Genomic DNA, 17230 nt, shown 5'->3' with positions numbered 1-17230 from the left:
TTTGGTGCAGTGGAAGTTGGTGCTGCTCCTGCTTTGAAATTCCGAAAGGGACGAAAATTAGACTGTCTAGCCTTAGCTTTGGCTTTGTCTTGAGGCAGGGCGTGGCCCTTACCTCCTGTAATGTCAGCGATAATTTCTTTCAAACCGGGCCCAAATAAAGTTTGCCCCTTGAAAGGTATATTAAGTAATTTGGACTTAGAAGTTACATCAGCTGACCAGGATTTTAGCCACAGCGCCCTACGTGCCTGAATGGCGAATCCTGAGTTCTTAGCCGTAAGTTTGGTTAAATGTACTACGGCCTCCGAAATGAATGAATTAGCTAGTTTAAGGACTCTAAGCCTGTCCGTAATGTCGTCCAGCGTAGCTGAACTAAGGTTCTCTTCCAGAGACTCAATCCAAAATGCTGCCGCAGCCGTAATCGGCGCGATGCATGCAAGGGGTTGCAATATAAAACCTTGTTGAACAAACATTTTCTTAAGGTAACCCTCTAATTTTTTATCCATCGGATCTGAAAAAGCACAGCTATCCTCCACCGGGATAGTGGTACGCTTAGCTAAAGTAGAAACTGCTCCCTCCACCTTAGGGACCGTTTGCCATAAGTCCCGTGTGGTGGCGTCTATTGGAAACATCTTTCTAAATATTGGAGGGGGTGAGAACGGCACACCGGGTCTATCCCACTCCTTAGTAACAATTTCAGTTAGTCTCTTAGGTATAGGAAAAACGTCAGTACTCGCCGGTACCGCAAAGTATTTATCCAACCTACACAATTTCTCTGGTATTGCAACAGTGTTACAATCATTAAGAGCCGCTAAAACCTCCCCTAGTAATACACGGAGGTTCTCCAATTTAAATTAAAAATTTGAAATATCTGAATCCAATCTGTTTGGATCAGAACCGTCACCCACAGAATGAAGCTCTCCGTCCTCATGCTCTGCAAGCTGTGACGCAGTATCAGACATGGCTCTAGTATTATCAGCGCACTCTGTTCTCACCCCAGAGTGATCACGCTTGCCTCTTAGTTCTGGTAATTTAGCCAAAACTTCAGTCATAACAGTAGCCATATCTTGTAATGTTATCTGTAATGGCCGCCCAGATGTACTAGGCGCCACAATATCACGCACCTCCCGGGCGGGAGATGCAGGTACTGACACGTGAGGCGAGTTAGTCGGCATAACTCTCCCCTCGCTGTTTGGTGAAATTTGTTCAATTTGTACAGATTGGCTTTTATTTAAAGTAGCATCAATACAGTTAGTACATAAATTTCTATTGGGCTCCACCTTGGCATTGGAACAAATGACACAGGTATCTTCCTCTGAATCAGACATGTTTAACACACTAGCAAATAAACTTGCAACTTGGTTACAATCTTATTTAACAAAAACGTACTGTGCCTCAAAGAAGCACTAAACGATTAAATGACAGTTGAAATAATGAACTGAAAAACAGTTATAGCATCAATCCTTGAAAACAACACAACTTTTAGCAAAGGTTTGTTCCCATTAGTAAAGTAACAATAATTAAATTTGAAACGTAAAAATTACAGAGCAACGTTTTTAATCACAGTCAATATATAAGTCTCACAGCTCTGCTGAGAGAATCTACCTCCCTCCAAAGAAGTTTGAAGACCCCTGAGTTCTGTTAGAGATGAACCGGATCATGCAGGAAATACAAGAGTAACTGACTGGAAATTTTTGATGCGTAGCAAAGAGCGCCAAAAACGGCCCCTCCCCCTCACACACAGCAGTGAGAGAGAAACGAAACTGTCACAATTAAAACAAGCAACTGCCAAGTGGAAAAATAATGCCCAAACATTTATTCACTCAGTACCTCAGAAAATGCAAACGATTCTACATTCCAGCAAAAACGTTTAACATAATAAATACCTATTAAAAGGTTAATGTACTTTTTACAGAGTAATTCCAGTGAAGTACCATCCCCAGAATACTGAAGTGTAGAGTATACATACATGTCATTATAACGGTATGGCAGGATTTTCTCATCAATTCAGAAAATAAAAACTGCTACATACCTCAATGCAGATTCATCTGCCCGCTGTCCCCTGATCTGAAGCTTTTACCTCCCTCAGATGGCCGAGAAACAGCAATATGATCTTAACTACTCCGGTTAAAATCATAGTAAAAACTCTGGTAGATTCTTCTTCAAACTCTGCCAGAGAGGCAATAACACGCTCCGGTGCTATTGTAAAATAACAAACTTTTGATTGAAGTTATAAAAACTAAGTATAATCACCATAGTCCTCTCACACATCCTATCTAGTCGTTGGGTGCAAGAGAATGACTGGGAGTGACGTAGAGGGGAGGAGCTATATGCAGCTCTGCTGGGTGAATCCTCTTGCATTTCCTGTTGGGGAGGAGTTATATCCCAGAAGTAATGATGACCCGTGGACTGATCACACATAACAGAAGAAAAAGCAGTTTTAAATTTTATGTTAAACATCACCATTGAGTTTAACTATAGTTAACTGTAGTAGCACACTCACAATTATGACATAGTCTATGAAGTACTTGATAATTCCTCACTGAGTTTGATATTATGTAATCTATGAGGCTGATTTGCTAAAGTATGTTGATGGATGAGATTGTCGCCATGATAGAACTGGTAAAACTAGAGAGGTTTAAGAGAATTTTTGGTTAATTTAGCAGACTGTGTGGTATGAAGCAGACTGCAGAGATAACTATGAGGCATTTCGCATTGGGTCACAGTGATGTGGAGTTGGGCTCAGGAGTGGTGTTGTTCTGGGGTAAATATTAGGGGTACTGCACAGGCCACTGTGGTGTGGTTTAGTGGTAAATATGAGGCATAGTGTAAGGGTCAGTTTGGTGCAGTTCAGAGGTCACTGTGTGGTTCTGAGGTGAATGTGAGGTGTGATTCAATATTATTAGATATGGAGCTGCAGTGATGCTGGACTCTGAAGCCCTTAAAATGGGTTTGGGTTAATGTGAGGCATATTTAATAAAATTATTGGTTAATAATAATTGGTTATGGCTAATGTAAGATGTGATGTTGGCTTATGCAATAAGGAAATGATTATGTGGTTGCTATGAAATTGCTAGTGCAAGATGATAATTGAAATGGTTATATAATCTTGTGGTCACAGCAAAATAATGACTTTATGGTGCTACTAAAGTTCATCAGTGGTTAGAGCAGTGTTAGATTTCTGGCCAGTACAGAGTTTAGTCACAATAAAATGACTGTAAGTCTGCGTAGCATAGGGTGGTATGACTAGTGAGGCGTGACCTGTGGCACATGTGGGATCTTCTGCTCAATATCACATGGCCTGTCAACTCATATTTAATCTGGTCAGTACAATATGGAAAGCTCAGTGAGCGATTTTCATTTCAGAGTGATGAGTTGCAATTATTTTGTGTCGTTAGGGGGCTGACTGTGGCTGAAGTTCTGAACGGGCTATGAAAAGCCCCATGTGTCAATTATTAAAGGGACACTAAACCCAAATTTCTTCTTTCATGATTCAGATAGAGAATGCAATTTTAAGCAACTTTCTAATTTACTCCTATTATCAATTTTTATTTGTTCTCTTGCTATCTTTATTTAAAAAGCAGGAATGTGATGCATAGGAGTCGCCCATTTAGGTTGAGAACCTGGGTTATGCTTGCTTATTGGATGGGTAAATGTAAGCCTCCAATAAGCAAGCGCTATCCATGGTGCTGAACCTAAAATGGGCTGGCTGCTAAGCTTTACATTCCTGCTTTTAAAATAAAGATAGCAAGAGAGAGAAGAAAAATTGATAATAGGAGTAAATTAGAAATGTCATGCTCTATCTGAATCATGAAAGAAAAAAATTGGGTTCAGTGTCCCTTTAAGCCCTGTTGTCATTGACAAGTGGTAGTAGTGCTGATTATTAACACTTGTGCATGCACAGGTTCCTTTGTAGAGCTCTTTTTGTTTATCATGTGTGCATAGCCTGAGCTGTTACTGTGGCTTTCGAGGGAAGAAGGTGGGCGGAGAGGCAGCGGTCAAAAAGAGCTACCTTGTCAAGATTTGCTACCTCGACATGCGCATACTCACAATTACGTAATCGCACTCCACATGTTTGAAAGGAATTTGTGGAATGTGATTATGTAATCACAGCATGCGCAGATTACAGGTAGCAAATCTCAACATATATACGCTGCGCTGTAATTCCCCCATCTTCACAAAAAATGTTTGCCTCCGCCTGGGGGGTTCAAGGGGGGTGCCCCGCCGATCCTCTGGCATCCACCCCAAGTGAACTTTAGGGAATTAGGTTTACGAGGGGGGCTTTGCCCCCCTTGAACCCCTGAAGTGGAGGCAAAAAAGATAGTGAAGATGGGGGAAATACAGTGCAGTGTGTATATGTGTCTGATTAACAATGCATACACTGGGCTTAGTGTGACTTAGTAATACTAAGCAGTTACAGACAAGGTAGCTCTTTTTGACAGAAGAAGCGGTCGTCGAGATTTGCTACCTGTAATCGGCGCATGCTCACAATTACGTAATCACATTCCACACATTCCTTTCAAACATATGTGCAGTGTGATTATGTCATTTTGAGCATGCACAGGTCAAGGTAGGAAATCTCAGCAAGGTAGCTCTTCTTGATAGGACACCGGCTGTACAGAAGATACTGTGGGTAATAGCCAGGTGAGTGCAAATCTAATGTGAGCTAGTCTGCCTTGCATAGGTGCCTCGGTTATTTATTTATTTCTGTTTCAGTGTCTGACAGAGCACGTAAAGACCCAGAGAGAAAGCTGCACCTCTTCTATAGCTGCCTGCACAGCACAACTTTACAACTCTACTGCCTGCTGTTTCTCTTTACCATGCTCAGGAGGCTTATTGCATTGGAGCAAAAAGTAATATTAATAAAAACTTCCACTACTACTTTTAACCCCTAACTACTAGAAAGGACTGTAATTGGATTGCAGCCCTTTCTGGCAAACATGGGGCTAATGGCTCTCCTAGTTCTAGTAACCAGGACAGTAGGTTATTTGGGAGGGGCTAGTGCTCCCTGCTTCACCGCTATATGATCAGTGAGTCTCTTTTGCATAATAATAGTTATCCAATCTTGTCTATTGAGTGACAACTTGTAAGCCTACATTTTGATATAAAAAATATAAATGTAATAATATGTGAATTAGCACTAAAATGACTTGTTTTACTGATTTTCATTTACATTAATTTTGGTAATAGCAATTTATGGTTTAGGATATTTTACCTTAATCTAACTTGAAGAGTCATGCAAAGAATATGAGAAGAGTTTTTAGTATTGTATTCATTTTAAGCTATTTACTTAGAGGTGCACTGTTTGTGCCACCTCTATCCCTATTGTTATGAATGAATTTATACATTGCTCTGTGAGTGCAAACAGTGCTGTAGTAATTTATACATTGCCCTGTGAGTGCAAACAGTGCTGTATTAATTTATACATTGCCCTGTGAGTGCAAACAGTGCTGTATTAATTCATACATTGCCCTGTGAGTGCAAACAGTGCTGTATTAATTTATACATTGCCTTGTGAGTGCAAACAGTGCTGTATTAATTTATACATTGCCTTGTGAGTGCAAACAGTGCTGTATTCATTTATACATTGCTCTGTAAGTGCAAACAGTGCTGTATTAATTTATACATTGCCTTGTGAGTGCAAACAGTGCTGTATTAATTTATACATTACCCTGTAAGTGCAAACAGTACTGCATTAATTTATACATTGCTCTGTAAGTGCAAACAGTACTGCATTAATTTATACATTACCCTGTAAGTGCAAACAGTGCTGTAGTAATTTATACATTGCCCTGTGAGTGCAAACAGTGCTGTATTAATTTATACATTGCCCTGTGAGTGCAAACAGTGCTGTATTAATTCATACATTGCCCTGTGAGTGCAAACAGTGCTGTATTAATTTATACATTGCCTTGTGAGTGCAAACAGTGCTGTATTAATTTATACATTGCCCTGTGAGTGCAAACAGTGCTGTATTAATTCATACATTGCCCTGTGAGTGCAAACAGTGCTGTATTAATTTATACATTGCTCTGTGAGTGCAAACAGTGCTGTATTCATTTATACATTGCCCTGTGAGTGCAAACAGTGCTGTATTAATTTATATATTGCCCTGTAAGTGCAAACAGTACTGTAGTAATTTATACATTGCCCTGTGCGAGGAAACAGTGCTGTAGTAATTTATACATTGCTCTGTGAGTGCAAACAGTGCTGTAGTAATTTATACATTGCTCTGTGAGTGCAAACAGTGCTGTATTAATTTATACATTGCTCTGTGAGTGCAAACAGTGCTGTATTAATTTATACATTGCTCTGTAAGTGCAAACAGTGCTGTATTAATTTATACATTGCTCTGTGAGTGCAAACAGTGCTGTAGTAATTTATACATTGCTCTGTGAGTGCAAACAGTGCTGTAGTAATTTATACATTGCTCTGTGAGTGCAAACAGTGCTGTATTAATTTATACATTGCTCTGTGAGTGCAAACAGTGCTGTAGTAATTTATACATTGCTCTGTGAGTGCAAACAGTGCTGTAGTAATTTATACATTGCTCTGTGAGTGCAAACAGTGCTGTATTAATTTATACATTGCTCTGTGAGTGCAAACAGTGCTGTATTAATTTATACATTACCCTGTGAGTGCAAATAGTACTGTATTAATTTATACATTGCTCTGTAAGTGCAAACAGTGCTGTATTCATTTATACATTGCTCTGTAAGTGCAAACAGTGCTGTATTAATTTATTCATTGCCCTGTGAGTGCAAACAGTACTGCATTAATTTATACATTGCTCTGTAAGTGCAAACAGTGCTGTATTAATTTATACATTGCTCTGTGAGTGCAAACAGTGCTGTATTAATTTATACATTGCCCTGTGAGTGCAAACAGTGCTGTATTAATTTATACATTGCTCTGTAAGTGCAAACAGTGCTGTAGTAATTTATACATTGCTCTGTAAGTGCAAACAGTGCTGTATTAATTTATACATTGCTCTGTAAGTGCAAACAGTGCTGTATTAATTTATACATTGCTCTGTAAGTGCAAACAGTGCTGTATTCATTTATACATTGCTCTGTAAGTGCAAACAGTGCTGTATTAATTTATTCATTGCCCTGTGAGTGCAAACAGTACTGCATTAATTTATACATTGCTCTGTAAGTGCAAACAGTGCTGTATTAATTTATACATTGCTCTGTGAGTGCAAACAGTGCTGTATTAATTTATACATTGCCCTGTGAGTGCAAACAGTGCTGTATTAATTTATACATTGCTCTGTAAGTGCAAACAGTGCTGTAGTAATTTATACATTGCTCTGTAAGTGCAAACAGTGCTGTATTAATTTATACATTGCTCTGTAAGTGCAAACAGTGCTGTATTAATTTATACATTGCTCTGTAAGTGCAAACAGTGCTGTATTAATTTATACATTGCTCTGTGAGTGCAAACAGTGCTGTATTAATTTATACATTGCTCTGTGAGTGCAAACAGTGCTGTATTCATTTATACATTGCTCTGTAAGTGCAAACAGTGCTGTATTAATTTATACATTGCTCTGTGAGTGCAAACAGTGCTATATTAATTTATACATTGCTCTGTGAGTGCAAACAGTGCTGTATTAATTTATTCATTGCTCTGTGAGTGCAAACAGTGCTGTATTAATTTATACATTGCTCTGTGAGTGCAAACAGTGCTGTATTAATTTATACATTGCTCTGTAAGTGCAAACAGTGCTGTAGTAATTTATACATTGCTCTGTAAGTGCAAACAGTGCTGTATTAATTTATACATTGCTCTGTAAGTGCAAACAGTGCTGTATTAATTTATACATTGCTCTGTGAGTGCAAACAGTGCTGTATTAATTTATACATTGCTCTGTAAGTGCAAACAGTGCTGTATTAATTTATACATTGCTCTGTAAGTGCAAACAGTGCTGTATTAATTTATACATTGCTCTGTAAGTGCAAACAGTGCTGTATTAATTTATACATTGCTCTGTAAGTGCAAACAGTGCTGTATTAATTTATACATTGCTCTGTAAGTGCAAACAGTGCTGTATTAATTTATACATTGCTCTGTAAGTGCAAACAGTGCTGTATTAATTTATACATTGCTCTGTGAGTGCAAACAGTGCTGTATTAATTTATACATTGCCCTGTGAGTGCAAACAGTGCTGTATTAATTTATACATTGCCCTGTGAGTGCAAACAGTGCTGTATTAATTTATACATTACCCTGTGAGTGCAAACAGTGCTGTATTAATTTATACATTGCCCTGTGAGTGCAAACAGTGCTGTATTAATTTATACATTACCCTGTGAGTGCAAACAGTGCTGTATTAATTTATACATTGCCCTGTGAGTGCAAACAGTACTGTATTAATTTATACATTGCTCTGTGAGTGCAAACAGTGCTGTATTAATTTATACATTACCCTGTGAGTGCAAACAGTGCTGTATTAATTTATACATTGCCTTGTGAGTGCAAACAGTGCTGTATTAATTTATACATTGCTCTGTGAGTGCAAACAGTGCTGTATTCATTTATACATTACCCTGTGAGTGCAAACAGTGCTGTATTAATTTATACATTGCTCTGTGAGTGCAAACAGTGCTGTATTCATTTATACATTACCCTGTGAGTGCAAACAGTGCTGTATTAATTTATACATTGCCCTGTGAGTGCAAACAGTGCTGTAGTAATTTATACATTGCTCTGTGAGTGCAAACAGTGCTGTAGTAATTTATACATTGCTCTGTGAGTGCAAACAGTGCTGTATTAATTTATACATTGCTCTGTAAGTGCAAACAGTGCTGTATTAATTTATACATTGCTCTGTAAGTGCAAACAGTGCTGTATTAATTTATACATTGCTCTGTAAGTGCAAACAGTGCTGTATTAATTTATACATTGCTCTGTGAGTGCAAACAGTGCTGTATTAATTTATACATTGCTCTGTGAGTGCAAACAGTGCTGTATTAATTTATACATTGCTCTGTGAGTGCAAACAGTGCTGTATTAATTTATACATTGCTCTGTGAGTGCAAACAGTGCTGTAGTAATTTATACATTGCCCTGTGAGTGCAAACAGTGCTGTATTAATTTATACATTGCCCTGTGAGTGCAAACAGTGCTGTATTAATTTATACATTGCTCTGTAAGTGCAAACAGTGCTGTAGTAATTTATACATTGCTCTGTAAGTGCAAACAGTGCTGTATTAATTTATACATTGCTCTGTAAGTGCAAACAGTGCTGTATTAATTTATACATTGCTCTGTAAGTGCAAACAGTGCTGTATTAATTTATACATTGCTCTGTGAGTGCAAACAGTGCTGTATTAATTTATACATTGCTCTGTGAGTGCAAACAGTGCTGTATTCATTTATACATTGCTCTGTAAGTGCAAACAGTGCTGTATTAATTTATACATTGCTCTGTGAGTGCAAACAGTGCTATATTAATTTATACATTGCTCTGTGAGTGCAAACAGTGCTGTATTAATTTATTCATTGCTCTGTGAGTGCAAACAGTGCTGTATTAATTTATACATTGCTCTGTGAGTGCAAACAGTGCTGTATTAATTTATACATTGCTCTGTAAGTGCAAACAGTGCTGTAGTAATTTATACATTGCTCTGTAAGTGCAAACAGTGCTGTATTAATTTATACATTGCTCTGTAAGTGCAAACAGTGCTGTATTAATTTATACATTGCTCTGTAAGTGCAAACAGTGCTGTATTAATTTATACATTGCTCTGTAAGTGCAAACAGTGCTGTATTAATTTATACATTGCTCTGTAAGTGCAAACAGTGCTGTATTAATTTATACATTGCTCTGTAAGTGCAAACAGTGCTGTATTAATTTATACATTGCTCTGTAAGTGCAAACAGTGCTGTATTAATTTATACATTGCTCTGTAAGTGCAAACAGTGCTGTATTAATTTATACATTGCTCTGTAAGTGCAAACAGTGCTGTATTAATTTATACATTGCTCTGTGAGTGCAAACAGTGCTGTATTAATTTATACATTGCCCTGTGAGTGCAAACAGTGCTGTATTAATTTATACATTGCCCTGTGAGTGCAAACAGTGCTGTATTAATTTATACATTGCTCTGTGAGTGCAAACAGTGCTGTATTAATTTATACATTGCCCTGTGAGTGCAAACAGTGCTGTATTAATTTATACATTGCCCTGTGAGTGCAAACAGTGCTGTATTAATTTATACATTACCCTGTGAGTGCAAACAGTGCTGTATTAATTTATACATTGCCCTGTGAGTGCAAACAGTGCTGTATTAATTTATACATTACCCTGTGAGTGCAAACAGTGCTGTATTAATTTATACATTGCCCTGTGAGTGCAAACAGTACTGTATTAATTTATACATTGCTCTGTGAGTGCAAACAGTGCTGTATTAATTTATACATTACCCTGTGAGTGCAAACAGTGCTGTATTAATTTATACATTGCCTTGTGAGTGCAAACAGTGCTGTATTAATTTATACATTGCTCTGTGAGTGCAAACAGTGCTGTATTCATTTATACATTACCCTGTGAGTGCAAACAGTGCTGTATTAATTTATACATTGCTCTGTGAGTGCAAACAGTGCTGTATTCATTTATACATTACCCTGTGAGTGCAAACAGTGCTGTATTAATTTATACATTGCCCTGTGAGTGCAAACAGTGCTGTAGTAATTTATACATTGCTCTGTGAGTGCAAACAGTGCTGTAGTAATTTATACATTGCTCTGTGAGTGCAAACAGTGCTGTATTAATTTATACATTGCTCTGTAAGTGCAAACAGTGCTGTATTAATTTATACATTGCTCTGTAAGTGCAAACAGTGCTGTATTAATTTATACATTGCTCTGTAAGTGCAAACAGTGCTGTATTAATTTATACATTGCTCTGTGAGTGCAAACAGTGCTGTATTAATTTATACATTGCTCTGTGAGTGCAAACAGTGCTGTATTAATTTATACATTGCTCTGTGAGTGCAAACAGTGCTGTATTAATTTATACATTGCTCTGTGAGTGCAAACAGTGCTGTAGTAATTTATACATTGCCCTGTGAGTGCAAACAGTGCTGTATTAATTTATACATTGCCCTGTGAGTGCAAACAGTGCTGTATTAATTTATACATTGCTCTGTGAGTGCAAACAGTGCTGTATTAATTTATACATTGCTCTGTGAGTGCAAACAGTGCTGTATTAATTTATACATTGCTCTGTAAGTGCAAACAGTGCTGTATTAATTTATACATTGCTCTGTGAGTGCAAACAGTGCTGTATTAATTTATACATTACCCTGTGAGTGCAAACAGTGCTGTATTAATTTATACATTGCTCTGTAAGTGCAAACAGTGCTGTATTAATTTATATATTGCTCTGTAAGTGCAAACAGTGCTGTATTAATTTATACATTGCTCTGTAAGTGCAAACAGTGCTGTATTAATTTATACATTGCTCTGTAAGTGCAAACAGTGCTGTATTAATTTATATATTGCTCTGTAAGTACAAACAGTGCTGTATTAATTTATACATTGCTCTGTGAGTGCAAACAGTGCTGTATTAATTTATACATTGCTCTGTGAGTGCAAACAGTGCTGTATTCATTTATACATTGCCCTGTGAGTGCAAACAGTGCTGTAGTAATTTATACATTGCCCTGTGAGTGCAAACAGTGCTGTATTAATTTATACATTGCCCTGTGAGTGCAAACAGTGCTGTAGTAATTTATTCATTGCCCTGTGAGTGCAAACAGTGCTGTATTAATTTATACATTGCTCTGTGAGTGCAAACAGTGCTGTATTAATTTATACATTGCTCTGTGAGTGCAAACAGTGCTGTATTAATTTATACATTGCTCTGTAAGTGCAAACAGTGCTGTATTAATTTATACATTGCCCTGTGAGTGCAAACAGTGCTGTATTAATTTATACATTACCCTGTGAGTGCAAACAGTGCTGTATTAATTTATACATTACCCTGTGAGTGCAAACAGTGCTGTATTAATTTATACATTACCCTGTGAGTGCAAACAGTGCTGTATTAATTTATACATTACCCTGTGAGTGCAAACAGTGCTGTATTAATTTATACATTGCCCTGTAAGTGCAAACAGTGCTGTATTAATTTATACATTACCCTGTGAGTGCAAACAGTGCTGTATTAATTTATACATTGCTCTGTAAGTGCAAACAGTGCTGTATTAATTTATACATTACCCTGTGAGTGCAAACAGTGCTGTATTAATTTATACATTGTTCTGTGAGTGCAAACAGTGCTATATTAATTTATACATTACCCTGTGAGTGCAAACAGTGCTGTATTAATTTATACATTGCTCTGTGAGTGCAAACAGTGCTGTAGTAATTTATACATTGCTCTGTGAGTGCAAACAGTGCTGTATTAATTTATACATTGCCCTGTGAGTGCAAACAGTGCTGTATTAATTTATACATTGCCTTGTGAGTGCAAACAGTACTGTAGTAATTTATACATTGCCCTGTGAGTGCAAACAGTGCTGTATTAATTTATACATTACCCTGTGAGTGCAAACAGTACTGTAGTAATTTATACATTGCCCTGTGAGTGCAAACAGTGCTGTATTAATTTATACATTGCCCTGTGAGTGCAAACAGTGCTGTATTAATTCATACATTGCCCTGTGAGTGCAAACAGTGCTGTATTAATTTATACATTGCTCTGTGAGTGCAAACAGTGCTGTATTAATTTATACATTGCCTTGTGAGTGCAAACAGTGCTGTATTAATTTATACATTACCCTGTGAGTGCAAACAGTACTGTAGTAATTTATACATTGCCCTGTGCGAGGAAACAGTGCTGAAAAAATGTATACATTGCACAGTGTGTGCAAATAGTGCTGTCTTAATTTATACATTGCTCTGTGCGTGCAATCAGTGCTGAATAAATTAATACATTGCACACTGTGTACAAATAGTGCTGAATAAATGTATACATTGCTCTGTGCATGGAAACCGTGCTGAATAAATGTATACGTTGCACAGTGCTGTATTCATTTATACATTGTTCTGTGCGTGCAAACAGGGCTGAATAAATGTATACATTGCAGTGTGTGCAAATAGTGCTGTATAAATGTATACATTGCTCTGTGCGTGCAAACAGTGCTGTATAAATGTATACATTGCTCTGTGCGTGCAATCAGTGCTGAATAAATGTATCTATTGCACAGTGTGTGCAAATAGTGCTGTATTAACTTATACATTGGTCTGTGCATGCAAACAGTTCTGAATAAATGTATACATTGCAGTGTGTGCAAATAGTGCTGTATTAATTTATACATTGTTCTGTGTGTGCAAACAGTGCTGAATAAATGTATACATTGCTGTGTGTGTGTGCAACAGTGCTGTACTAATGTATACATTGCAGAGTGTGCAAACAGTGTTGTGTAGCCAAGCAATAAGTTGGGCACTGAAGCCCCTAGTCTTTTTGTAACCTAGCAGTGTCCTGAGATGCATTCATCTAGTGCAGTTTATGTCAATGTGCAGTTAATACATTTGTGAAATGATGAGATGTGATATTCATCGTCTGAAATCTTATGTTGATGAGACAAAGTATGTTATGTTGATAATTATATTATGGGTTACAGATGTCGTTGCATTAATGTGAGATGCCCCAGTCAGAGTGATATGTGTTAGTCAGTTTGGGCTGTTGCAGTCATGAATTGTTTAGTGTGAGATTGTGTGGTCAGTGTGCAATATTCTGGACTGAGTGGATGTTGTGCTTGGGTCACTCACCGCAGACTCGGTACATGAGATTAGCCCCTGCAGGAGGAACAGCGCAGCCAGCAGTTCCCAGCTCATGGTCCAGAGCCAGGAGTAGTTGTTGCCAGTCACAGACACACGTTGGAGCAGTTTGTAGTCTCTTCTACTGATACTCTGGATGCAGTGAGAGAGTTAGCAGCATCTCCTCAGAGTTCCCTCTCCTCAAGAGCTCTGCTCAAGTTAAAGTGAGCTATCAAGAATGGGTTGTGAGCTTGTTGCAGCTAACTCCCCTCCCCCTGTTTGTGATGTTCCCCACCCTCCAGATACAGGACCTTCACTTTAATGAGCAGTTTACTTGTGCACATAGCTGCACAAACCCACAGCATACACACAGCTCTCGGCTGCTGGTGGTCTCTGAGGTGCTGGGATACCTCCTGCCTACAACAAAAGGACTGATCCTCACTCAGAGATGAAAGCAGTACCCTAACCCACAGTACTGGTAAGTGATGGGGACAGTGGAATGCCGGGAAGATGAATATACAATTATAAGTATATATTACTTTAATGATGGTTGTCATTGACACAGGGGTGCTGCTAGGTGGCACAAAGACTAGGGGCTTCAGCCCAGAGGTATATTTGATGACCCCAACTTATTGCTTGACTGCAACATTGTTTGCACACACAGAGCAGTGTATAGTTTAATACAGCACAGTTTGCATACACAGAGCAATGTGTAAATTAACTCAGCACTCTTTGCATGTAGAGAGGAATGTATACATTTATTAAGCAATGTTTGCATGCGCAGAGCAATGAATATATTTATTCAGCACTATTTGCATGCACACTGCAATGTATACATTTATTCAGCACTATTTGCATGCACAGAGCAATGTGTAAATTAACTCAGCACTATTTGCACGCACAGTGCAATGTATATATTTATTCAGCACTATTTGCAAGCATAGAGCAGTGTAGTGCACACCCAGAGCAATGTATTTATTTATTCAGCACTGCTTGCAGCTACAGAGCAATGCATACGTTTATTCAGCACTCCTTGCATCTACAGAGCAATGTATACATTTATTCAGCACTGCTTGCAGCTACAGAGCAATGTATACGTTTATTCAGCACTCCTTGCATCTACAGAGCAATGTATACATTTATTCAGCACTCCTTGCATCTACAGAGCAATGTATACATTTATTCAGCACTGCTTGCACGTACAGAGCAATGTATACATTTATTCAGCACTGCTTGCATGTACAGAGCAATGTATACATTTATTTAGCACTGTTTGCATGCACAGAGCAGTGTAGTGCACACCCAGAGAAATGTATTTATTTATTCAGCACTGCTTGCATCTACAGAGCAATGTATACATTTATTCAGCACTCCTTGCATCTACAGAGCAATGTATACATTTATTCTGCACTGCTTGCACGTACAGAGCAATGTATACATTTATTAAGCATTGCTTGCACGTACAGAGCAATGTATACATTTATTCAGCACTGCTTGCACGTACAGAGCAATGTATACATTTATTTAGCACTATTTGCATGCACAGAGCAATGTATACATTTATTCAGCACTGTTTGCATGCAAAGAGCAATGGATACATTAATACAGCACTGCTTGCAAGTAAAGAGCAATGTATACATTTATACAGCCCTGTTTGCATGCACAGAGCAATTGATACATTAATACAGCACTGCTTGCAAGTAAAGAGCAATGTATACATTTATTCAGCACTGTTTGCATGCACAGAGCAATGGATACATTAATACAGCACTGCTTGCAAGTAAAGAGCAATTTATACATTTATTCAGCACTGTTTGCATGCACAGAGCAATTGATACATTAATACAGCACTGCTTGCAAGTAAAGAGCAATTTATACATTTATTCAGCACTGTTTGCATGCACAGAGCAATGGATACATTAATACAGCACTGCTTGCAAGTAAAGAGCAATTTATACATTTATACAGCCCTGTTTGCATGCACAGAGCAACGGATACATTAATACAGCACTGCTTGCAAGTAAAGAGCAATGTATACATTTATACAGCCCTGTTTGCATGCACAGAGCAATGGATTCATCTATACAGCACTGCTTGCAGGTACTACAGACTGAGCAATGTATACATTTATACAGCAGTGTTTGCACACAGAGCAATGTATAAATTAATTCAGCACTGTTTGCACGCACAGAGTAACATATATATAACACAAGTCCCCACTCAAGAGACAAGATTAGATAACCATTACTAAATTGACATGTCACTGATAGACTGAATATGGATCATGATCCTATTAGCATACAGTGTATATGAATTTCTATGAAATGAAAAAAACTGGTCTTAACTAAAATGTTGCTACTAAAAAAAAAAAAAAGTCTAAACTGTCTTGTAAAATGATGCTACTTTTTATATACATACATATATACACAAATTATAAACACACACTATATGAGCTAACCTAAACACCTCTTGTATTAACTATTCAAACAATTGTATACATTAACAACTCCAGAGTTAAAACTATACGATTATAAATTAGTATATTTTATATATTGAAATGTATTGTGCACATGTTAGAAGACGAGAGCAGAGCAGACACACCGTCCGATTATAAAACAATGAAGTACTTTGCATTGCAACAGCCCCTCCCACATAGCCTACTGTCCCTCCGGTAGCTAGAATTTGGAGAGCAATTAACCGCATCCCCATGGTTATCAGAAAGATCTGCAATACTAATACTGCCCTCTCATTTAGTCATGGGTTAAAAGTTGTGGAATTTTTTTCTCTCTTACTATACTTAGTCTGCTACTGGTAAAGAGAAACAGAAGGCTTAGGTGGATGAAAGTTGTTCCGTGCACTCATGCACTGCAGGCTGCTAGAGATTAGAAGAGATGCAGATTTCTCTCTTGGGGTCTTTATGTGCTCTGTCCACGTGACGCGGCAATAAAAGAAACATAAAAATAAATAACATTCATATTCAAGGCCATACTAGCTCACATTGCATTTGCACTCACCTGGCTATGACCCACAGTAGCTTCTATACAGCTGGCATTACTGCCTGCACCGCCCACCTTCTTCTCTCTAAAGCCTCTGCACGGTAAAAGCTCAGGTTCAGCACATATTTAAAAATACTACAAATAAACAAAATATCTCTAAAAAAAGGAACCTGTGTTTTAATAATCAGCATTACTATTGTCAATGACAAGAGGTAACATTTCCTGACAACTGACACTAGGGGCGTCTAACCAGACCCTATGGTGTGTGCATGATAAAGCAGAATTGAGAGGGAACACTGATGCATTATCGACACTGCATCTCATAAATGACATAAAAAATGGCATAACTAAGCATCTATCTAGTTCTTTACTATCACCATATTCATAATTTTTGTAAACTCGCTTGAGCAAATCTGGATCACTTGTTATCTAATTATTATGTGTCTGAAAGTGTTAGCAATTTC

At 37.8% G+C, this 17230-nt stretch overlaps 2 protein-coding genes across 2 annotated transcripts in view; one reads left to right on the top strand and one right to left on the bottom strand.

Moving 5' to 3' along the window:
- The window catches only part of COL4A1 (collagen type IV alpha 1 chain), a 364281-nt gene extending 350274 nt beyond the window's left edge, over positions 1 to 14007 (bottom strand). Inside the window, exon 1 of the mRNA XM_053707784.1 lies at positions 13783 to 14007. Coding sequence (XP_053563759.1) covers positions 13783 to 13848 — 66 coding nt within the window. The 5' untranslated portion in view covers positions 13849 to 14007. The remainder of the gene's footprint in view (positions 1 to 13782) is intronic.
- An 85-nt stretch (positions 14008 to 14092) lies between these two features.
- COL4A2 (collagen type IV alpha 2 chain) overlaps positions 14093 to 17230 on the top strand; it is a 406346-nt gene continuing 403208 nt past the window's right edge. Inside the window, exon 1 of the mRNA XM_053707783.1 lies at positions 14093 to 14248. The gene's annotated coding sequence lies outside the window, so the exon portion shown is untranslated. The remainder of the gene's footprint in view (positions 14249 to 17230) is intronic.

The sequence above is a fragment of the Bombina bombina genome, chromosome 3, assembly GCF_027579735.1.
Source record: "Bombina bombina isolate aBomBom1 chromosome 3, aBomBom1.pri, whole genome shotgun sequence".
NCBI lineage: Eukaryota > Metazoa > Chordata > Amphibia > Anura > Bombinatoridae > Bombina > Bombina bombina.
This window is presented reverse-complemented; position numbering and strand designations above follow the sequence as displayed.